General features: G+C 40.9%; 1 protein-coding gene and 2 long non-coding RNA genes across 7 annotated transcripts in view; 1 reads left to right on the top strand and 2 right to left on the bottom strand.

The window, feature by feature from the left end:
• Positions 1-24885, bottom strand: part of LOC311443265 — a 328368-nt gene that overhangs the window by 102605 nt on the left and 200878 nt on the right. The gene's annotated exons all lie outside the window — the stretch shown is intronic.
• The window catches only part of MMP2 (matrix metallopeptidase 2), a 35473-nt gene that overhangs the window by 2202 nt on the left and 8386 nt on the right, over positions 1-24885 (top strand). Inside the window, exons 2-9 of the mRNA XM_084533319.1 lie at positions 2839-3065; positions 5130-5278; positions 7371-7499; positions 9095-9268; positions 15208-15381; positions 17439-17612; positions 18755-18910; positions 20347-20500. Of these exons, the coding sequence (XP_084389445.1) occupies positions 2839-3065; positions 5130-5278; positions 7371-7499; positions 9095-9268; positions 15208-15381; positions 17439-17612; positions 18755-18910; positions 20347-20500 (1337 nt within the window). The remainder of the gene's footprint in view (positions 1-2838; positions 3066-5129; positions 5279-7370; positions 7500-9094; positions 9269-15207; positions 15382-17438; positions 17613-18754; positions 18911-20346; positions 20501-24885) is intronic.
• The window catches only part of LOC311443268, a 45190-nt gene continuing 27674 nt past the window's right edge, over positions 7370-24885 (bottom strand). The window contains exons 2-3 of the long non-coding RNA XR_014697167.1: positions 7832-8088; positions 7370-7566 (exon numbers count right to left, since the gene is read on the bottom strand). This is a non-coding gene — a long non-coding RNA (uncharacterized lncRNA). The remainder of the gene's footprint in view (positions 7567-7831; positions 8089-24885) is intronic.

Raw genomic sequence — 24885 nt, 5'->3', positions numbered from 1 at the left:
TATCAAAACTACATTACAACCAGGATAGGAGCAGATGCTCTAAACAGGTCTGTTTGATCACGTTCTTGGTGCATTGCACAGAAAGCCACAAGGCCCCACTAGCTCTGAGCAGAGACTTACTGGTAGCAATGGTGAAACCATTACTTGCCAGTGCTGCAGCCCTCACTGGAGAAATACCACATCAGAAGACATTGTTATAAAAATCATAAAGTCTTAGTATAGTCTATGCTTAGTCAGGAGGTGACTGGAGGACCTCCTGAAGGAAATGGTGTAACATCTTGATTAAATCCTTTCTCTGAGTAAACTCCGAGCCATTTCCTAGGCAGGGTAGAATGAGGTACTCCAGGACTTAACAAAAAGGTTGGTGCAATCCATGTCCTGACCAACTGCAATCATCAAATATCCTCTCCTGTTTTGCTGATGTAGAGGTCTTACCCCCCACCTTCTGGGTGAAGTTCAGTCAATTAACGACATAAAGTAAGGTTTCCCTCGGAAATAACTCAAATCACAAGGATTCACATGTGCTGTCATTCTGTCAAACTTCTTGGATTCCTTGGTTAAAGATAATTCTCTATAATATTTCAGATACATTTTTGGAAAGTACACCTTTACCTTATCTATTTGGGTTTCTTTCCTGCCATGGATTTGTAGTTAATATGTTGGGTACAGTACCTGCAGCATGCTTCTTCCTCTCCTGTGTTACTGGTAACCTTTCTGTCTAGCAGCATCACCAGCCACAGCATCCCTGAGCTCTGTGCCTCGCTCAGCACCAGTGTGGGATGCCCTCACAGCAGTTTGGGAACACCTGCCATTGGACATGGCTGTAGCACTCCCTTTAGAGCTAGGCACACAGTAAAGCAACCCTAAACTGCAGCCTGCGGTTCCTGAAATCTCTGTGCACATAGAAGAGAATGGCAAAGTTCACTGTTGGATAAAGCCTACAGCACCAGACTGTTAGTCAAGCTGTTTGGACTCTGTGAAAGAAAATTATTAGATGGCAGTAGGTAATTAGCATTCAGGATGCTCCCAAACTAACATCTTCACCTGAAGCCATTTATCTACTCTTCAGTGCGGATGTGCATCCAGCAATCTAAAGCTGTACCTGTGCTGAACAATGTGATTGAGCTGGCCTTTCTAACAGTCCAAGCAATGGCAACAACTTGAACTAGAGGTTTTCCGAAATTCAGTTTGGATCCCAACGCTGAAGCCAACACCCCTAAGTAGCCAGCAGCCTGTTTGGCCATATCTGTTAATCTCCAGTTAGGAATAGAGTTGATTAAGGATTTTACACAGTTGCTGGAGATATAAGTGGAAATTTTCTTGTTTGCTTTGTGTGAGGGGTCACGCTGTTACTTGGAATGGCAATGTTTTCATGGCAGCTCTCACCACGTGCTAGAGGCTGCCAGACATTCCTGCAGGGTTGGTCTCTGCCTGAGGAAGTTCAGTTATTCTGGCAGTCAATGCTGAATTTAAGGAGAAAAAACTACTAAACCCTAAATTGTTTGTGTGAGCTCACTTGTGTACTGCACAGAAGGTGGGGAACACGTATGGATCCTCAGGGCCACAGCTGCCTACCTTCAGTTTAGTTTAACATAAATACAGCGTTTATCAGCACATATTTGAAAAGTAAGGCTGCTGAACTGTAACTGCTACCAGGGAACAGACTGCCCCCCTGCCCCTCTGGGATCACAGAATCACAGAATTTCTAGGTTGGAAGAGACCTCAAGATCATCGAGTCCAACCTCTGACCTAACGCTAGCAGTCCCCACTAAACCATATCCCTAAGCTCTACATCTAAACGTCTTTTGAAGACTTCCAGGGATGGGGCAGCACATCACAGGAGGCAGATTTAACACAAGTGGAACCACAGTGGTGTGTCTGCAAACTGCATCCAGAGGCTCAAAGGCATGAACTGATGCCTCACCTGCTCTTTGCCTCATTTCTTTCTTTCTTCCTTTCTTCCTTTCTTTCTTTTTTAACTGAGCTACATCTCCTAATTAGGTGACTAAATCAGGTGATTGACAATCAAAATGGGAACTGAAAAAGACTTGGGTGGATGTTATTTTGGAGAAGAGATCAAAGTAATGGACTTCTGCTGCCTTTTTAATGCTTTACGACCACTGTTTTCTAAGGAGAGAAAACATGGTCATCTGTCACCACAGACACACCAAAAGGCCCAGCCTAACAATTGCTGGAGCACTCGATGGTTTTTAAAGCATGCAGATATTGTTTGGCCACTCTGTCCAGGCAACTGAGATGTTTCAAAAGTCTTTGCAACAGCTGACTCAAAACCAAACACACACAACATTTAAATAGCTTTATGTGGTTTGAATAAACAATGCTGTTTTGTGTTTGTTTGTTTGTTTTTTCCTTTTCAATTAATGTGCTCTCATTTGTGTGATTGCTTTGATACCTTAACTTGACAAGTTTCTCAATAATCCTCAGAGTCTTCCAGGAAAAAAAAAAATACACCAAATCTAAAACTGTAAGCAGATTTATACATCATAAGGAAACCAAAAAAGATAAACTCATTTTTACTTTGTAGTTTTACATTAAAGCTCTATGCTCTACTTATTAATAAAGCAATTCATTAAGTAAAGGTGATAGCTAAAAGTGGAAATGATTGCTTAATTAGCAATGTTGCGTGATCAAGGATGGTTTGTGTCAATTAAGGCGATTCTGCTGGTATCTCGGTTACTAATAGGAATTTTGAAAAGAAAACTTGCAAATTACAGATGGAAAGCTAACATGGAATCACAGTTTGTATTTGTAATGATTACCTATCACTTTTATGAATCTTAAAGTTTTTGTTCTGTGCCTATTTTTTTTCCCTTCAAGCAATACCTGAATAAGTACTATGGATGCCCAAAAGACAATTGCAATTTATTTGTACTGAAAGATACCTTGAAGAAAATGCAGAAATTTTTTGGGCTGCCCGAAACAGGAGACTTGGATCAAAATACAATTGAGACGATGAAGAAACCCCGCTGTGGTAACCCAGATGTGGCCAATTACAACTTCTTTCCAAGAAAGCCAAAATGGGAAAAGAACCACATAACATACAGGTACTGCCTGACGATGCGGGGTGTTGCTCGTACGTAACCAGAGCACTTTTAAGAAGTAGTGCCTTTGAACAAGGCACTTTGAAGCAGGGAAGTTGTTTAGCAGCCTACAGAGGATTCCTTGAATTATGATCTCCTTGTGTTTGGACAACTCCTAGATGCTTGAGCAAACATTGAAATTTCTAATTGTAAAGGTTCAGGAATAATCATCTAAAACTCAGTTTTCTGGTTCTGGATGGAACTGAAGAGATTTTGGTTTTCTCTGCTCTGCTGCAAGCATCCTACGGGATCTAGAGCAGCAGTCCCATGTGCTTTGTGGGACTGCAAGACTTACAAACTGTAGAGGATGTGGAGGAGGACACAGTCCTCCACATTCAGCAGCCATAAAAATGGAGATCACCAAATAAACTTTAAAATAAAACAAGCATTATTTGCTTATCAGCTTACAGTATTAAACAATCACGAACCCAATGAAATGAAATTCACCTTCTGTGGCCAGCCAATAAGAAAAAAAGTAGTATGCAACAAAGGGAGCAAACAATTCTACCAAATTTAAAATTAAGATCTTTCCCTATTAAACAGATGATCTAACAACATGAGGAACATGAAAACTTAGGCAATATAGTATTAAAATTTAGGCAACATAGTATTAAAATAGTATGCCCAGTATATGCATTATTTCTAAGAGTTCAGAAATGCCCACTTATGAACACAGAAATTTCTAATTGCTAAGCTGCAGTCAATTGCCACAGCCTGGCAAAGCACCACGCTTAATTAATCCACTGTTTCCATACCCTGTACTATGGCAAATGCAAGGGATTTCAGCCCCAATGAAAGAAGGCTGTGCCATCACACCGTTGTTTGGGGATCTAAGCAGCCTCAAAATTGCCTCACAGACCAAGCACATAGATGTGAGCAGCAGTTAGAGGTCAGGTGAAATGATTTAAAGCAAACCTATTGCAATAGGTTCAGCATATTTTCATTTTTAACTCTTGCCCTAGAGGGTTATGGACCAATATAGCTCTTACTGAAGTCCATAATAAAAACATCCCATTGGCTCAAGTGGGCTAGGACAGAACCTTTGGCAGGACAGAACAAACAGCAAATTTGTCTTAGGTGCATGACCTGGTGTGCTGCTGCCTCACGAGTTACGACTCAACACATCCTGCATTCTGGGACCATTTAATGAATGCTGAAAAAACCTGTGGCAGCTCTCACAGCTCCATATGGCTGCTATGCCTCCTCTGATAATGTTATCCCTACGCGTGAAGTAGTTTCATCCCTTACACACAACAGCAGAAAAGGGTCAGAAACTTTTCTTTACACAGCTGTTAGCTGGCTGTAATACAAGGCACTAATAAGTCCAATCAGCACATATAAATTAAAATACATATATATATATTTATGAATTTTCCCTTTTTTTAAGTCAGGTGTAGGGCTTTATCCCACATGCTTTAACCTCGTGCTTCCTCATATATCCTACCACCAGTGTAACCAACGCACTGGTGGAGACTTAATATTCACTTGGCATAAAACAATACATAGCTAGTTATGAAGGTGAGGGAGAAGGGCTGCTTTTTTCTTGATATTAGAGGAAAAGCAATCCAGCCTTGAGACTTTCAGAATTATATTGAGCTTTTTTTTCTGGCAGCTAAATCTTATGAATCAGGGATGTGCTGGTATGTTCAGGTCTAAAGTGAGAGCATGACCTGTGAGCTCATTATGTAGGTCCCAAAAATGTCAGTCTCACATCTAACCAAGTGAAAGAACATGAGGTGTTGTCTTGCCAGCACCGATGCAAATCCCTGAATATTTTGTGCACGGCCAATGCCACGCAACTTTCACAGCCTCTGTCTAAATAATTCATGGTGCTGTGTCGATTCCAAAGGAAAATAAATAGTAAGTGCCACATCTAAACACGCCTCTGAAGCAGCGTGAAGTCCAGACCTCACATGGAGCAGTGTTACCTCTTAACCCCTTTCCAAGTCTGTTCAGCATTAAGATCAGTAAGCAACAAATACTGGGAGGAGGCTTATGTGTTTCTTAACTCTTCCTTTTACCTCGAAGGATTATAGGCTATACCCCGGATTTGGATCCCGAGACAGTAGATGATGCCTTTGCCCGAGCCTTTCAAGTCTGGAGTGATGTCACACCGCTGAGATTTAACCGAATACATGATGGAGAAGCAGACATTATGATTAATTTTGGCCGATGGGGTATATTTTTCTGTTTTTCCATATGTTTTTGGTTTTGTTCCTTTCATTAATCCTTAGTATTGGAATGACTTACCCTCAATAAGTAGTACCCGTGAGCCTTTCTGGCAAACCTTGTCCTAGTTTGCACTTGGCTTACACAGGCTAGGATCTAATTTCACTTTTTTTCTTTTTTATATGAGAGTCAGAGAAAAATATTTATACAATATCCTTATTCTATATTTATCTTTCCAAAAGAGAATTGCTAGGGGCAACGTTTTATTTCTAAATTTACAAATCAGAAATAAAAACAGGAAATATTGGTACAGATCTTCAGATGATGCGAGCTGGCATCCCGCCACAAAAAAGAATGAAAAGCCATCGTAGCCTTCATTTGTAGCTCCATGCTCAGTTTTCCAGTAGTAGCGGCAGAGGTCCTAACGTATGGGACCTTAAAAATGGATTTGATCCTTTCAATTTTAACTCCATAGCTGGTCTCTGTTCTTTAGCATAGCAAACTGAAGACTTTCAATACATTCTTTGGTTTTGAAAAATTTCAAAACATGGATCTTAAGCTAAATTCTGGCTTTTGCTCAGCTGATGAGCAACTTGATTCATTTTAGTTGTACATGCCTTCTCAATTATTTTTGGTTTCCTCTGAAAGAGCATACATAACTGTTCAGTGTATACCTGAGGCATTTTAGCTTCTTACAGGCAGTCATAGAATTTTTAATACTAATGAAGATACTTGTACAGCCAGTCACTTGGGAGGTAGACTTGGGAAGTGAAGTGAACAGTTCAAAGAATAAGAGAGCTCTTTGTAAAAGCCTCCATTTCAAGCTGGTTTTCTTTGCTTTAGCTACTGATGAGTTGACCTCAAAAGCTTCAGAGATTCTGTACAGAACCCAAAACTTCAGATCCTCATCCAGGCTGGCTTGGTTCACAAGAAAGAAGTCTTACAAAAGCAGAAGTGTTCCTGCTGATTTCAGTACTTGCTGATTATACTCAGCTCAGAAATAGTGGGGGAATTTCTCCCACATTCACTCATCCTTATCACCTTACTGCCTACAGATTCACAGGAGTTGGGACATCCCCAATGCTGTTCATTTTTAAGCAAAGCATGGGAGTGAAGTATCTAAATTCATGTCAAAATCTCACTCCCTGAACAACTGACACAGTAGCCTACTGAAATGAATGAACTGAACTAGTATTAAGAGGCTGACAGCAGCATGAAATCAGTGTAACAGAATAGAGAATCAAGCCTGTGTATTGAAGGCTTCTGCTAAATGGCAAGCCATCAGACCAAAAGGCCTGAAATGATGCAACTGGAGATGCTGGCAGCCAGCTTTGAAGCACAGGTCACTGCGGTGGGGAAGCTATGAATACCAGGGTTATGCCCTTGCCAGCCTGCCTTACCCACATGCGGTGTACTTCCAAGAAAAGCCTACAGTGCAATTACAGGAGAGCTACTTAAAATGCTGTTGCCCTGTGAGCAGCCTGAGTCTCGGAGTGGTTGATGTGGAAGAGGGATAGGCTCATTCAGAGGACGCAGGGCGCTGAATAAGAGCTAGCTTTCCAGATGCTCACTGCTGAGAAACATGCAGATCATTTGCTTTCCTGCTTAAATAGTCGGTATCCTGTGCAAAGAAAAGAGCACAGCAGTCTGAGGCACAAAAGCAGCCTGCAACAAGAAGCCTGCCTTTACCCTAAAGTCTGTGCTAGGGACCAAAACAAGTACTCCAAAAAATCTCTCTCATTCACAACATTTATTTTATAGCTCCTACCAGTCTCCACAGAGAAGTAACAGTGTGCATGCAGTCGTACATCCAATGTACTACATTTCACTGCTCTTCTCAGCCTTTGAGTCCCTTCCACAATACTTGTGATATATAAAACAACACGCTCTGACAACCACAGGACTGTCACTTCATGTTCTCTGTAAGAATTGGCTTCCTGTCTTCCAGTTCAGTCTTGCCAGCCCAGCCCATACCACTCACTAGAATATTCTGCTGCTGCCTTGGGTGGGAAAGTACATACGATAATCATTATTCATGTACACACTCTGACAGAGTTGAGGTCATTAGAAACTGCTTTATTTGTCTGCTTTCTCCTGCAGAACATGGCGATGGCTATCCATTTGATGGCAAAGACGGTCTCCTGGCTCACGCCTTCGCGCCGGGGCCAGGAATTGGAGGAGACTCCCATTTTGATGATGATGAACTGTGGACTCTTGGAGAGGGGCAAGGTACCAAACTTAAATGCTTCAGAACATATGGTCTGCTGACTGCTCTGCTTTAGCGCTGCTTCAGGCACTGCATTAAAATGTTTTCATTGACACAACAATAAATGTTAGGGAAAATATTCCTACAGATGAAAATTAATTCACACAATTTAAATTGTTCTCTACACAATGCTTATGTAATTCCTGACTGTTCCATAGGATTTCCCTTTCTGTTCCTGTACCATTACCCCTTGAAAAAAAATGAATTAATAAGAGGCCTGATGCTGCACAAAGGGTGGGAAAAGTACAAAGCCAGGACTGTGATTCTGAATGCTTCAGTGCACAAGCGGCAATACCTTGTTCACTTGTAAGAGGCGTCCAGCGCTTTTCTGCTGACCTTCCCTTTATGATGACTTAAACTGTGGCTCCAGTCTTTAAAAATGGAACCATCTGCCTGAATAAGAATGTACATACTCATGGCGTTTGTCATAAACAAATGAAATATAAATCCCTCATGCCAAGTGGATTAAGAACAACTCCAAGTGTCCTTAGCAGGCAGTTGGCCACTGCCTTTTACAATGAAGCAACTGAAGTCCAGAGACCATCACCTGACCTAGACAAACAAGACCAAGCATTAGTAGTTTGGAACATGTTTTATTCTGCCTAGACTTCACCACAATCATATATTACTAATTATATTTCTCTTACTGTAAAATAAATTGGAAATCTTAGAATAAGAATGCAAATTCATGTTTACTTTTCATTTCAAAATCCAGTTTTCTCAGCTCTCCTCCCACTGAAAAAATAATTGAACTTTAATACCAAAATAGTCAAATTCCCTCTGTTTGGCTTTCTTTTGACTTTAGCAGAACCTCAACTGGTGTCTGTAGTAACTGGGCTGGATTCCTGCCTCAGAACAATAACGAACAGGAGGAAACTGTTTTCTGTATCACTGGATATACTGCTTAGGTAGTTCCTGCTACTAGAAGTGCTATGGATAAGCGAGTTATTTGTACAGTAACGTATGCTAGAGCACCAGTACGGCAGTCTTAAGAAAAAAATGTTTACGTGTGACAAATGGAAATAAAACCTGGGAGCAGGGTGTGCCTGCATTACCACCATATCCCCCAGTGCAGCAGATCTTGTTCAAGTCAAATTGCAAATACCGATGTGGTTTATGAGGCACAAGGCATAGTCAAGCTCATGCTCAACTGGAACCTTTCAAACTATACTGAACACTTTAGACCACATTACCAAAGAGGCTAAATTACTAAATGTATTAATGGCATGTTTAGAAGTTTGCATTGCCATAGTAACAACAACATATATATTTTTCTGGGCTGATTTTAAGGCCTGTTCGTTCTAACACTTCACCATGAGTAATATCTATGTAATTCTCTCAAAATTACCAGTTATTATTTCAGCTCTGATCATCTTGCCAACAGAGAGACTAACAGCATACAGAATTTCAAAGTGGAAATCCACATTACATTTCTGTATCAGTATTCTCCAGGAAAAAAAAAAAAATACAAAAAATAGGAGAAAGAAAAACAGGTCCAAAGACTAATTTTGATATTGGTCAGTGACTAATTTCCCCATTGCATCTGTTCTCTTTGCAGTGGTTAGAGTGAAGTATGGAAACGCAGATGGAGAATACTGCAAGTTTCCCTTCTGGTTCAATGGTAAGGAATACAACAGCTGCACAGACGCAGGACGCAGTGACGGGTTCCTCTGGTGTTCCACAACAAAAGACTTTGATGCAGATGGCAAATATGGCTTCTGTCCCCATGAGTGTAAGTAGAAGTTTTTTTTCAAATGTTTTGCTCCCTGATAGGTTGGTCCCTACTTGCTTTGTTTATCTCTTCTCTCTGTACTTTTTCCAGTTCCTTTCTGGTAGACCTAGATTTATTGATCTTTAGTATCTCCATTTTAACACTCCCTAAAGAATCCCTCAGTGTAGAAGAATTTGTAACTGACAGTGACGCAAGACCCAGTCCTCTCCTTAAAACCAAGGACACACTGAAGACGTGCCTGAAGCACACAGGCCCCCCGTACACATCAGGGATACAAAGGTTCCGTTTCACAACCCGGGAGCAACCAACCACATTTTAAAATAAGGATAGGGACAAACTCAGAGATAAAGCACACTAAAGGACCAAAATCTCTCCCCAGATCACAAGCCATTCCACTAACAATTGCAATGGCATCTCCTTCAAGAGCAGCAACTGAAAAAGCCTGACAGTTCAGGAGGAACCCCGTTAAGCCAAGTCTCTGTAACCTCACGTACCAAGTGACCGGTTTTAGCAACTGCTCGCCCAGGCCACCTGAGTCTGGGAGCCCTCTTTGGGCAACATGACACTGTTAGTGTCACAACAACCCTTTAAATGTCCTTTGACTGCTTTTCAAAATGAAAATGATTGAATTGCAAGTGGATGTCCATGCTGGTACAAAGTCATTAATAAATTGGCGCACTACTAATTGCTAGCTAGGAGAGCACTCACGTTTTGAGTTTAGGGTTTTGTTTCAACGTCTGCCTTAGTACTCTTACTCATGGAGCAGCTCCAGTCGTTCACTTTAGGTACAGGAACACTGTCAGAAATCCTAACTCTGTGTCAGCATCTGTACAAAAAGTGGGTCTAAGACAGCTAAAATCATACTGAATTTTCAGCTTTTTGAAATCTGAACAGAATCCTTGGCTTTACAAGCAATTTATTTTGCAATCGGACTTTTAGGAAACACTCATTTGCAGATTAGACAAGTTGTGTAGTGCTGTCATGCAGCCGTAACTTTATATAAAATACACATAATATCATTAACATGAAATTATATGATAACGTGTTTCCTGCTAAGCATCAGGAGTGTATTCATACACTTGAAACTCTTGATGACCCCACTGGATACAAGATTTCAGCTAATTCATTACTGTGCAAGCATTACTTTGATCTTCTGTATAGCACACAGCAGGAAAACTTTAGAGAAGCAATGAAGTATAACTAGCTGTAGCTGCAGTGCTGACTTACCAGAAGAGAGAAGAGCAAAGACTCGAAGGGGCTTTTAACCATTTGTGCCATCTCCTGATTGCCAGCTCCAGTGCTGGCACCTGCATTGCCGTACACTTCCCATACTGCAGTTTCCCGTATCCATTTTTGCCCTTTGTACACAACCAGTTGCTATCAGCTTTTGGCAGCAGGCAGTGTTTCCTCACTCCTGTTACCTGACGTCCTTAGCAATGGTCCCACAGCATCACTAGATCTCCTGCCTGCTACTGCTAGCGCATAGCAAGTAACAGCAGGGCTATGAAAGAGATCAAAACAGAACAGTGGAACTTCTGTTAGACTTGTGCTAATCCTGGTTGGAATAACAGTGCTAAATTTATTTATAAAGTTATGGCTACATGAAGTAGGAGGAAAGAGAATGCAGATTGCTTAAAGAAAGTTAGTGATGCTTAAAATGCCAAGATAACAAAATGAGACATGGTCAGGGTTTTGCCAGGACAAGAATGCACAAGCACAGCCTGACACGTCCCAGGAAGCCTCAGCAAATACTGTAGAAACACGTGTGTGTTACTCTGCATGTGTCAGTTAAGTACACTTCTTTTTTTTTTTTTTTTTTTTTTTTTTACAGATCACAAATATGCATGTGTAGAAAAAGTTTGCATACCCTGTTTTCAAAAGTTCTTTGCTATCTCTGGTTTAGTGTTGTAGCCAAACACTAAACAGATGGGGAATTTCTCAAGTTTAGTTTCAGGATTGTACACTTTCCAGTATAAGTTTTTCTGTATTATCATGGCAGCAGTTGGCAAAGAAAATCTCTTGTGGAATATAATCAGTCTTCTAGCCCTACTATGATTTAAAAAAAAAAGTTTAGTTTTGTTTTTTATTTCCAAAAACCTGATTGCTCATTATATGTCACACCACGGTAGATCCCAGCTCTCGATAACAGCTATTTAGGACTATAGCAGGTAAACAAGCAGGGGTATGAACTTTTAACAGATTTCAGTTAATCAAAATATATATATGTAATTATCTACATCCCTTTCAGAACTAGCCTCTTTAGCCTAACATTTACTTGAGTACATTGCATGCATGCACGCAACCACAGAATCATTCTTTCCTCAGACTTTGTCATCTCCTTCGTTCCCCATATTTCCTCAACTCTTCCCTCTCAAAGGTTAATCCTTCCAGCTTGAAAAGTGCAGAAGTGGGTTTATTCTTTTAAAACACATGAAATTGTATCTTCATTCCTCAGATACTGTAGGAATGAAGCCCAAATTATAGGTAGCTGGACAAACAGGCATTCACACACCATGACTGATACCTTTGTAAAACCCTAGAACTGGATGAGACAGAAAATGTGAGCAGTGAAGCACTCTCAGTAAGTTGTTCAAGAGTTGGTTCAAAAAATTGGTGTTCCTGGAAATGCTTGTGTCAAGGTTTCTGAAACGGAACAGAAGGGTTTCAGCCTTTTGTTTCTGATGTAATTGTTTTGCAAGATCCTTGAGCAGTTATGCACAGATGTTTCTTATTAAATTCAGAGCAGTATTGTTCACTCATTATTCCAAGACTCCATTTGCTAACCCCTGCTAATAAATTCAGATAGGGAAGGATTTACATCATATAGCCTGTGTTGGGGGCAACATTCCTAGTTGTCAGTGTTTGTTCCTCCGCCTTTTAATTCACCAAAGTTAGTTTCAGTTCTTCCCAATACGCCACACTGCACATTTGGAAACACTTTCCTTAGGGCTGTGGTACTGCACCAGGCCTTTCTAAAGTTAATCTCTGGTCTGCATCCTAATTTTGTAGCCTGATTCAACTATGTTTCCAAAGCAGAATAAGGGAAAGTAGAAAGTTACCCACCTACTACATGAGTCTTACATAGATGTGTGGAACCTCTCCTTTGCCATATAGGATCCAAGGGCACTGAATCACTCTACCAAACTCCACTAACACTACAGGGAGTTTGGGCTCCTAACTTTTGTCCTCCGACACCTACCATTGCTGCTAACTGCCTAACTCCACAACCTCCCCTATGAAGGAGAGATGCCCACCCTAACCCTAATCAGCTGGTCACACATTGCCGAGAGGTGGCTGGGGTTTAACCCAGCTTGGTTTTCCCTGTTATGCCATCTTTCACACCAAGACCTTCATTCAAGGCAGAAGGCTGGCTCAGACCAGTTCAGAACCCCAGGCAGCGTCCTGAATAGGAGCAACAGAAAAAGGTGGGCTGCTGGGCTTGCAGAGGAATCAAATACCTCCCTTGCACTGGACACTGATCGCACAGCCTGGCACTGCTGCTTGCCTGCTCTCCCAGGCAGAGCCCTCACCTCACACAGCTGCAGCTACCTCCACCTTAGGTCTGTGCCACTGGGTTTTGAGCAGCCTTCCAGCCCAAGGTTTCCTTGCATCACAGGAGGCTGATTTTTCTGGGAAGAACCACCAGCACAGCTCACGGATTAGCAGTGTCCAGTCTGAATCTGCTGTCACAGCTGTAGAACTTTACTAATTCTTAAATTGTTGAACTTGGCATGATGCAGAGCAAGAGTCAGGCCCTTTTAAAGATCTTACACGTCACTAAACCTTTTGTAATGTTTTGGGGGAAACTGATCTCGTCTCCTTAATTTTTGTTTATGTTAAAGCAAAGCCTCTTCCAGTTAATCAGGGAGCAGGGGGGCATCTTTGCAATCTTAAACCACGGAGGTTACCATCACATGATGTTACCTCAAGCAAAATTAAAAGTTGTTTTCTGACTGTGACTCAGAAGGACTCCTTGCAAAGCAGCATGAGACCAACTTTCTATATGGTCTCTGCAACTGAGCCATGTTTAAACCAATCCTAAAAAAAATAAGCCATTAAAATGCAGAGCGTGCCAGGTCTCGAGCTGGAAGCAGCTCATGTGGTAAATGAGTCATCTAAACAACTCAGCTTAATTTTGCTTTCCAAATCTATCATTAAAAAAAAAAAAAAAGCATTTTTCCAATCAGTATAAACATAATTCTAGTTAGTATGTTCCCTAACTTGTTTGTATTTTCCTTTTATTCTGTTACATTTGCAGCTTGTTCTTTGAGGAAGGCACAGTGTGTGTTGCAGTTACACTGATAGCACCTTTTGCCTAGAGACAGGACCTCTGAGGCTGCTTCCACGCGAAGGATGCTGGACACAGAGCTTGGCAGGATCAGAATTGCAAACTCACCCATGTGAGCCAGGCCTGCAGGGTCCAAGTCCTCTCCGTACTGGGACTGGAACTTATTTCAGTAGCCTGCTGGTTCATGCCCCTGATGCAGTGGCCAATTACTGATTTAAGTGGAAAAGGCAAAGTGAATCAATCACTCGTGTCACAACATCCCATCATCAGAACCATTCTCAGTTGCCCTTCAGCCTGGAAAGGTCTTGACTTTTTATTTATCCCTACTCTAAAAAGTGAAGCCTGTTCATAAACAATGTCTCTTCCCAGCAGTGCATCAGACTAAGCAAAGACAAAAACCATCAAAACCTACACAAAGACACTGGGGCTACAAGAGCTTTTTGGTCATCAGAAATGATAACAGCAAAGTTATAAACAAATTAGCAAGCCTTCCTGCATATGTGTTTGGGTTTTAGCTTTGGATTTAAATGGGGAATGAGAGAGAGGTGACCCCCTGGGCACCTTAAAAAGGCCACATTAGGTGTTCTTTATACTGGGAATTCATGCAGAGTTATTTCTTTTCAGGGTGCTGTTCTTAAATCTCAAGGAGAATTAGCATATGGCTGTACGGAGGATTTGTTTTGGTCTCAGTTCAGTGCAGGGCCTGACCCATTTTGTTGCCCTGAGGGCTTCCTCCCACCAGCATGTGGCACTCACAGACACTGAGGATTCCTGAAGGAGTGGCCAGGAGAAGAGACAGGCAGATTCAAAAGACATCAGATGCTCTGAGGCATCTGCATTTTCACAGAATTCCCTTTGGACTTTTTTTTTTTAAACCAGTACAGGATTACATGTATATCTGTCTTCCACTGGATATGCCAGAGAATTTACTAAAATCCCCAAACAGGTCCCAGAACTCCTGGCTCAGGCTAACTTATCCTTCTTCACCCACATGAGAGAATTGTGATTCTCAATGGTGAGCCCTGGGGACCTGTCTGTGTATGTGCATGAACAACAAACACCCCCTAGAAGACCTATGGCTGCTTCAGCTACACTGGGGACCCTGACAAAGCAGGAGGCAGGAGGAGCCCCCAGCGTTCAGCTGGTTCGCAGGACTCCTGTTCTTCCTGTCTTGCTTATCTAGGGAGCGCCTGAGCCCAGCTGCAAGGACTCTGGAAGTGAGAAGCAAAGCCTAGGGGAAATGCCTCCAGGATATATCATCTGGCTAACTCTGCCATAAGCCAGCATCTTAAAGAAGCAGAAAACTTAAGCACAAGACAATTAGGAAAACCAATCTAGCCTGTTCATGGTTTTGTACGATGTTTACCATCCTAGCTAACATTCCAACAGCTTAGATTTTCTTCATTCTGAGTTCACTCATAGCGAGGTCTTCCTTTGTGCTCTTTATTCCCCTACTTGATAGACTGTAACAGCCCGTCTTCTCAAAGCATTTCCTTTTTGGTGTAAAATAGAGGTTTTAAGTGAGCAGCACTGCACACAATGCATAACTAATCACTGTCAAGACCTTCACACATCACCACCGGCACATTATGATTCCTTGTGGATATTGAGCATTGGGTATTGACATCTCCACCTTTTGGTTTCCCAACAGCACTTTTTACGATGGGTGGCAACGGCGACGGGCAGCCGTGCAAATTTCCCTTTAAATTTCAAGGCCAGTCCTATGACCAGTGTACAACAGAAGGCAGGACAGATGGGTACCGATGGTGTGGAACCACTGAAGACTACGACAGAGATAAGAAATATGGATTCTGTCCAGAGACTGGTAAGGGGAACGTTGTTTGTGGAACAGTCTCATTTGTCATTGGTTTAAGTAATGAAAATTGAAGGTTTTTGTTGTTGTTTTGTTTTACACATACACCAGAGCATGTAAAGGTCAATGAGTAAAGCACAGTTTACCCATTGGTGGCCAAGGAAGTAACTAAGACAAGCAATCTATTTAAAGGATACTGCATGTAGCATACAGCACTACACCAGACTTACAAGGGACACACGGAAGTCCTTGAACCATAGGAATGTTCATTGAGTAGACTACAAGTTGTTAATGGCCCTGGAAGAGAAGTCTCATGTGACAGAATAAACCATGACTGATATTTTAGCTTATACCTGTCAATAAGTAACACTTAACATTTACATTGGAAAAAAAGGTAATCCTGTTTAGTATGGTAAGCTCCAGCTAATAGATCTTCTGAGCAGTTCAGGAGAACTAAGGGAAATGGTTTACCCAGAAAAATAAACATCTGCTTTCTTCACAGTTTTTGATATTTTGAAACTTGAATTTTACTACGTAGAAGAACAAAAATAATTTATAGCTTGGCAGGTGTTCAATTTAGGATATAGGCTATAGCCATAGCTATTTAGCTGCTGCAGTTCTAAAATCTCAGCCTTTTACCGGAGGCAAGGCACAGCTACGATCGTACGTGACAGACCATAAACTTCAGCCCACCGCTGGCACAAAGGCCAGCTGAGAGCACACAGATGCACCCCGTATTTCAAGTCCTTTGAAAACAGCCTAGCAATTTCAACTGTGGATTTGTATCAGTGTTTGGTTTCTTATTAATTCTGACATCCAGGTTTAACCCTTTAATTTTACCTTACAGATGATTTAAAAAAAATAGAAATATAAAGGATCAAACTCAATATAACTTGCTACATAGTTAGGAAGGTAGAAATCTAAAGCATGGTCCAACAAGCAGAAGAACCAATGTATCTGGAATCAATACATCAAAACTCCTAGATAATAGAGTCTCTGTTACTGGAACAACAAAAGGGTTTAAGTTGTTCCCCTCTCCTCCCCCCCGGTATAAACTGTTATTGGCAGCTGTGCTCATTATTTCCTGGCTTATTAATTAATAGTGATCAATAAATAATAATAATCAGGGAGACAACCAGCTTTACCTTTGTGCTGCTCTTCTGTACCTTCTAAGAAGACAGACTATAATTTGAAAGGAATTGTAATTCCGAAGAAAGTAATTCCTAGGTTGTATTCCTATTTAATTAACTCAATTAAATGAATTTCATATTTCTGTCATATTTTTTGTGATACCTACTTCAACATGTAATTTTTGATTTAGTTTCATGCTCTTCCCTCCAGAAAATATTTGTATGTGCACATAGGCAAGTGTTTTTTCCTATATATTACTGCCATATGCTATACAGCTGAGAAAGCAGTTGCGGGAAAGTTCTGCAAGTTTTTGCATTAGTATTATCAAAAGAAAAAAAAAAAAAAAGCCACCCTATTTTATAACTATTCTGTGAGAGAACGTTTGAATGTTTTTAACTATTCTGTGAGAGAATGTTTGAATGTTGTCTCACTATTCTGTGAGAGAATGTCATCAATTATTAGGAATTGATGACATTTTGACTACTCTTCAGGACACTTTTTTCCTTGAAAGCTAGTACTTCAGTGGGACAACTACCAACCAGTTGATACTCAGTAGCCCTTTAACCTTCCTGACACTAAACCTAGCTGAGACACTTCAAAGCATTGTGAGGAAAGGCATTATCAAAGTGGCCCCACAGAAGTACTCACTGTGCAATCCTCTTCCACAGAACACCACTAACTGCTTCTTTCTCTAAGCTGTGCACCTGGGTCCCGGGCTTGTTCTCTTTCCCACCAGAACTAAAGGCAAGTTCATTGCAGTGGCCTCTTTCCTGTGTCAGAGGATTTTGTTCTTCACTATTAGTTTTAATCATACTCTCTAGTTAAGAGGATTGCAGATTTTCTCTCTCTTTTTCACGTGTAGCTTAGGAGAAGATGCATCAGCTTAATCCTACAAAAGGGATTCCCTTCTCAATGTGTTTTCCGATCGCTTTCCACAGCCATGTCAACAGTCGGTGGAAATTCAGAGGGAGCCCCTTGCGTGTTCCCCTTCATCTTCCTTGGGAACAAGTACGACTCCTGTACCAGTGCAGGTCGCAATGACGGCAAGCTTTGGTGTGCTTCCACCAGCAGCTACGACGATGACCGCAAGTGGGGCTTCTGTCCAGACCAAGGTAACTCCGCTTCTCAGAGCCATGCAATGGGAACAGCACACTGAGCACAAGGACGGCACCACGCTCGTTACAATTTCATTCTCACACCTATCACTCCTTTCTGTTTATGGCACTTCTCCCCCACCCAGTATCTGAGCAAAACCCCTACATTCAAATGGGAGAAAAACCTTAACAAGTCATCCCAGGGCTCATCTGCCTGAAACACTAAGTTTTCCTAAAACTGCAGTGGAAGTGTATTTCCAAAATATAAAAACCACCCTCCCCCCCTTAAAAAAAAAAAAAAAATTGAAAAAGTGTTTCTTTCATGACCAATTTTTCCCTCTAAATCCAAACTCCCAAGGACTATGGTACTTCTCTAGTTATGCAAGAACGGACAAACCAGGAACAAATGCTAAATGTAAACAATGAACACTTGTGACAGATATTGCTAAAGATGAAGAAAAATGTTTAAAAAAAGAGAAAAAAGGAGGGAGCTTTATGTTGTGTCTGTGTGGTGAATATCAGTATTTAAAGTTATTTTCATGAATATTAGCCTTTATTTGTAACATGGATAAAATTAAATAAAGCAAAAGGCATTTTACACATCTACAAACAAGTGCTAGGTTCAGGCTTCTGAATATTTTTCCTTTCTCTTTTAGGAGGAAAATAAATGCCATATTTCAGAGACTGTTTGGACATAATTGATTAAAAGCCATCCTATGATAAAAGATTTTTTTTTAAACTTAGTATTTGGTACAACAGTGCTGATTCAGGCTTTGTTCAGAGACAGAGGTACACAGACCTGTTAAACATTTCAGTACCATTTCAGGACAGAAGAAGATTTGAGATCTAGATTGCAAGTTTAATTCTTCTGTGCTTAAAGAAAAATCTCTGATTTGATACACTTCCTTTTTTCACAGAAGTACTAAGACAAAGTCACAAGTGAGGCCGTAGCAAACATCAGCTACAGCAGAGGTTGTAGACTCTCTCCACTGGAATATTTCTGGGTGTATCTATGACATACATAATTAGAGACTGTAATTACTAATTACCATGTTTATGATTAGGAGATTTTCCTGGATAGCAAGGAAAATAAGACCATGACTAACCTGTGCGGTACATTTTTGACACAAAGCAGCTGATACGAACTCTGTGTTACTCAGGATACAGCCTCTTCTTGGTCGCTGCACACGAATTTGGCCATGCTATGGGACTGGAGCACTCCGAGGACCCGGGAGCTCTCATGGCCCCCATCTACACCTATACCAAGAACTTCCGACTGTCTCAGGATGACATTAAGGGGATCCAGGAGCTATACGGTAAGGCCTTCCTCAGCAGCAGATTCAGCAGAAGAGCACACAGCACAGGCTGAATTTTGGACTCAGAACTTGCAGGGGATTTCATACTGCCCAATATCATGAATGCCACAGACATCCTTTGTTTCACACTACTAGCAGGGCTCCTACTCCAAGCAAGTATCACAGTTTAAGGATAATGAGTCACCAAATTTAGTGAACTATCCCCAGAGCTCCCCTGATAAATTCCCAACTTGTAGATTCCAGTTCCTCTTGCCTCTACTAGGACAATGAAATGTTATGGTTTTCTCTAGCCTGAAATACCCAATGGGGGTGTTTTTGTCTACATCACCCTGAGCTTCCCAGACTGCAACTGTCTGTAGGAGGGGAAGGGGTTTGCTTCCTCTCCCAGCTGGAAAAGAGATCCCATTGACTTCCCACATTCAGGTTGTACAGGCACGATAACGTTTGCAGGTAATGTGTGGAAGGTGATAGATGTATGTAAACATATTTGGCAAGCTCCTGGAGAAGACAGTGTTTTTATGCTGGTACATCTTTAAAATTCATTACTTTCTCCACAGACACACTTATATAAATGGAAGGTACTTTAATCATAATCATTCCTTTGCATTTTACTATCTTCCACGTTCTGAAGGCAAAAATATACTACGGTCAATTAAGCAGCCTAGGAAAATCCATACCATTTCTCTTTCTGTACTTTTCCCTTTTCTACTGAGATATCTTCCTAATTGTGACCACATCCTACAGTATTTAAGACTTTAAAAATGATAAGAATACACCAAAATGATTACCGCAAGAGACCTCTTTATCAAAAATCTGATATCAATCTTTTTTTTTTTCCTCTTGTTCTTAGGTGCTTTAATTAAGAGTGGGAATTGAGACATGGGCAGGGTTAAGTGAATTTCCTAAGCTTGCACAGCATATCGCTGAGAGAGTTCAGAATTTAACCCAATTTTCTCAAGTCACACCTCAAAAACCAAGACAAAACTGTCTTTCATGCTTCTTTGTACCTGAAATAACCCTTACACAAATGGCTTTCTATATAATACAATTGTTTGGGGAAAAAAACTTGGCTTTTTTCCATTCCTATCACCTTAAACCCACTACATGCACATTGTGTTTAGTGAAGTAAAGCAGACTGATGTCTAAGAAACAGCCAAAAAGTAGAACAAAATAAAATAAACCTGATGGCAAAGAGCACGTTCTAAAGAACACATTTTGATTAGTGATAAAGACACAGAGGCCACATACAAATTGTTCCAAATTCATCTTCATAACTTGCAACCACCCTTCTTTATTAGAATTTTTAATACTGAAGTTGTTTCCCCCTTTGAGCACCACCTCAGAATCATTCCCCTTCTATAAATTTTGTGAGTTCACGTGTTACCCACCCAGCACTGCCTTTCAGTGTAGCAGGCTCTCTCTGTTCACCATTACAGAAGTATCCACTGATGTCGAACCCGGACCAGGGCCAGGCCCAGGCCCAGGCCCACGTCCTACCCTTGGACCTGTCACTCCAGAGCTGTGCAAGCACGACATCGTGTTTGATGGAGTCGCACAAATTAGAGGAGAAACATTTTTCTTCAAAGACAGGTAAGTGAGATACGTTGTTTACTGATGGGCCTCAAGCAGAGGAATCTGTCAAACCTATTTGGCCAAATCTAGAAAGTTATCATCAGGCACAACCTCTGCCTTTTCTTCTGTGTGCTCAGGGATAGCAGCGTGTCATAATCAGCTCCTAGGGGAAAGAAATGGCAAATTGTGATGGTTTGATTTCTGGCTTCTGCCTACACTGGGATTGCTCATGCCAAGATGCTATGACAGTGACTGGGTAGTAGTTATAGCCAAGATCAGAACAAAATGCCAGTAGCCTTTCAAAAAGAGTCTGATCTCATGGTATCTTCAACCCAATTTAATTATTAGAGTGCCAAAATAAACCTTGGTGCCACACTCTGCTGGTTTCTGTGGAATCACGCAAGGGTTGCAACCAGCTCAAAAGGGTCAAGTAGCTGGGAAAAGCATCCAAACTTCTAAACACTTATGCAAACCACATCTGACCCCTCCCTCCCCCCAGATCCTTAGAGATTTATGCATCTGTAATATTAATCACAAAATTAGCAATGGAAGAGATGCATTAGTCAGTCTGTTGCCTGCCAAACAAGGATTCACTCCCTATAAAATATTTCCGGATGCTGACTGTAGCAAGAACTGCAAGGACTGTTAACTCGGCACTGGAAACCCCATTACTTCTGGTGAAGTAGAGCTCTGGAGGCACGATCCTTCCTGATTTCATTCCATATAGTCTGCAATCTGGAGGAAAGTTGCAAATCTGACTGCAGGAAAACTTCTAATCTGAACTTCCAAAAACACACCCCAAAAGAAGCACACCACCAAGGGCTAGTGGCAATGACCCCTAATGCCTCCCCCACCAGAGACTGTTTTAGCAAAACTTCAGTGTAGGCATTACGATGGCCTGGCCTGAAGAGGGCCTGGCCTTTTCCTGTGTTCCTAAAGACACAATTATGGACATCTGTCAGCAAATCTTGTCCTTGAATCATTTAATACAGGACAAGTCCAGAAATCATTAACAACAGCATTCTGCAACTCACGGCTCCTGTAACGACACATCAGAGATGCTGATGATTAGGATAGGGAGCAGGAGGGCAAAGGCCCTAAAGCAGAAGACACAAGAGGCTTTTCTTGTGCAAGAGCAGAGGTGTTCCTGAGAGGACAAGGTGGCTGCACAGCTGCAGCTCCTTTGCCAGGGTCCTGTTATTGCCCAGCTGCTCAGCACTGAACAGCTTCTCCTAAAGACTATGAGACTTGGCAGCACCATGCCCGAGAGACACGAAAGCTCTTTCTTCCCTGCCATAAATCAATGCCCAGTTTTATATCATTTACCCTCAGCTGCTCTGAACGTTCTCCCAAAGCAACTGAAGATCTGGGCCCATATTATGTTCAATGCATGTGCCCATATCAAACATCTCCTAGCATATACAAGCATCTGAGGCTGATGGACATATTAAAACTCACCTTTTCATTGCTCCTAGACAGATTGTTTTGGATTTGAGGGTTTACAATCTGTACTGCACTCTTGGTGTTTCAGCAATGCAGAAACCAGGATTCTGTTCTTCTAACCGGGAATTGTTAACGTAACCATTTCTATTACAACCACTATGTGCTAAAAGGATTCATTCAACACGTCCATGGGGACACCTGGGAAACCGTCTGTGCTATTCCTCTGGGCCCCATCAGCAGCAGGCCCAGATTCCTTACAACCCAGTGATCCTGGATCACTAGTAATGGCTAGCAATAGCCCTCTCTTGGCCCAGAAAGGGCCCCACTGTACCAGCAGATCAGCCTCGCAGGAAACCAGTGCTGGGCCCCTCCAGTAAGCAGTGCAGAGCTGGTCCCACCACCCTGGCTTACCAAGTTTGCCAAAAACAGTGCAAAAACATCTGCTAGCGTAGTCAGAGAGCTAAATTATTTACCTTATCTCAGTGCTTTCAAAAGGAAAAACACATTCTTATAACAATAAAAAAGCCTTGCAAGTTCCACAGTATTCACAGCATCCTGATGTCCTTTTGCTCACTCGTGGGCCTTGATTTTCAGCCCTTGCTTCTGCTTTGATAAAGTGGTAACCACGTACAGCCTGATTCAGCAAGGAACCATTTGAAAACTGTCCCTAAATCAGCAGAGCAATTCGGTGTTCCCTGTAATCTGAACAAAACAGAGGTATTTCACATTCAGCTGGTCGAAGAACTACACAAATACTAAACCAATCTGTTCAAATTGGCTCATTCTCTACCCAACGTTCAGCAAAAGCAGACAATTGTTTAATTGTTTTCCTCTGGAATGGGTTTGCCTGTCAGTCTTGCAGCATTCAAAATACCAGGCAAGCAACATTATGACTCACTTTTGGAATCCAAAAAGCAAAATGTCTATCATGTCGTGTGACTTCTATGATTCACTGAAATGACCCCAGCACCCAACTGTCACATTGCACAGCCATAAGGAGCAAGTAGCAAAAAGGAGGTCGGATGAGATGAATTATTTTTAAAATTGTTTTTGTCTTCCCCTCAAACCACATCTCAAACCAAAGAAATCAAAGGGAATACACACCCAACAGTTGAGCCTTTCCACTGGGCACAGGATTCTCCAAGCAACCAGTGTCTAAATACAACCCACTGATTTGGTCCCTTTACATAGCTGCACATAATCATAATAAGTAATAATAACGACATTGATTATGTTACCATATAAAATTAAAAGTATGAATTCTGTCTACAAACCTAATATTAAAATATAACCTGAACGACTTTAAACATTTTAATGTTTTCAAAGTGAAATGAGAAAGCAAAATTTCACCATTTCCTCAGTGGCATGAGTAGAAATAAAAATACCTCTTACCCAATTAAGAAACAAAAGAAAATTCAACTTCGACAAAGCTTCCCTCCCCACAGAAAACCTCACCATTTTAAGAAGTTCCTTGAAATGTGGGCTTTATTGAAAAAACCCTGTGTTCAAGTCTCCATTGACTCCAGAAAGTTTTGAATTCATGCAGATAGCAATTATTAGTGCTGACTCAGCCATGAATCAGGTCCAAACTTGACTGAGAATCCTGTAACCTGGCTTTTCACAGGAGCTTTTTTTTTTTCCTTCTTCCTTTAAGGAGCTACTTTTAGGAAAGAAGTGTTGTGAAAATTTGTTACACAGATATCTATTTCATATATTGGATCTGCTTTTCTGTCTAAGATGAGATGTACAAAATATGTTTTATCATTACCTTTTACAGTGTTTCATGTATGCCGAAAAACTGTCACAAATAAGAGCAATTAGCAAACTGCTCTATTGTCTCTTTTTTAAATGAAAATCATGGGATATGCTCAGATTTTTTTTTACATGTTAAAAATAGATTTGTGCATGCAAAATGAGAATAAGTTTATCTACTATCTTAATTATTAGTACCATATGTCAGGTTAAATTAATATGTATTTATTAATTAAGAGAAAAAAAGATGCACTTTGCCAGTTGCACTCTTCTTCATATCAAACACTGCAGATTATCATAATTCAGTATGCAGCAGCTAATTATACTTGCAAATGCATTTCAAAATGTTTTATTTGTCCTAGCTAATGTTGTTTGTTTCAAGTCAAGTTTCTGTTGATAAAAACACAGCAATTTATTGAATGAATTTAGGACTGATGCTCCAACTTTTAGGCAAAAGCAAAAATCAATTTCAGCTCCTGGTTTCTCAAGCATTTGCTTATTCTAGGTAGGAACGAGTAATGACTACTTGCAGTCTGCAAAAAATAAGGTGCCAGTAGCATCTTGATCTTCAGAAACATAATAATGGTGAGAGCTGTTTGACCTTATAATTTAATAGCTCCAGCTTGATGGTATGACTATACTTAGTGGTATCACTAACCTGCTGAGTTTCATTTATGACAACAGCAAAACTTTTGTTCTTCTGAGGGAAAAAAGTTGTTTGTTTTATGGAGGAAGAAACTGCAGAGCTATTTTTAATACCAAAAGCCCTCAGTACAAAGCTCTGCCACTTAAAGATAATTACAGCTTTTTAGAGCTTAAATCAAATGATGATCCTACTTATCCATAAAGTAGCCAATAAATCACCCTTTGCATTTCTCTAATGAACATTTTTAGAGCTGGCAGTTCCTTTTACAGCCCAGCTCACTTCCAAGCAGTTTGATATACAGTTATTAAATCTGAACTTTCAGTCACTACAACAGCCATTGCAAGAGCAATTCATGGAATACAGATCTCTGCTTTTGTCCAACACTCATCCATCTGCTCCATACACAACAGCGGGAGAGCTTTAATAGTTTAAATGCCCTGTAAATGAGTTTATTTATATAAACAAAGCACAGACTGCATTTTGCTCTGATGCAAAAAGCAATGCGAACTCCAAAGCAATCAGCGTAAGCAATTTCATCCGCAGTCCAGCATGCAGCTCATCG

Source organism: Aythya ferina (genome assembly GCF_964211825.1).
Source record: "Aythya ferina genome assembly, chromosome: 12".
Classification (NCBI taxonomy): domain Eukaryota; kingdom Metazoa; phylum Chordata; class Aves; order Anseriformes; family Anatidae; genus Aythya; species Aythya ferina.
This window is presented reverse-complemented; position numbering and strand designations above follow the sequence as displayed.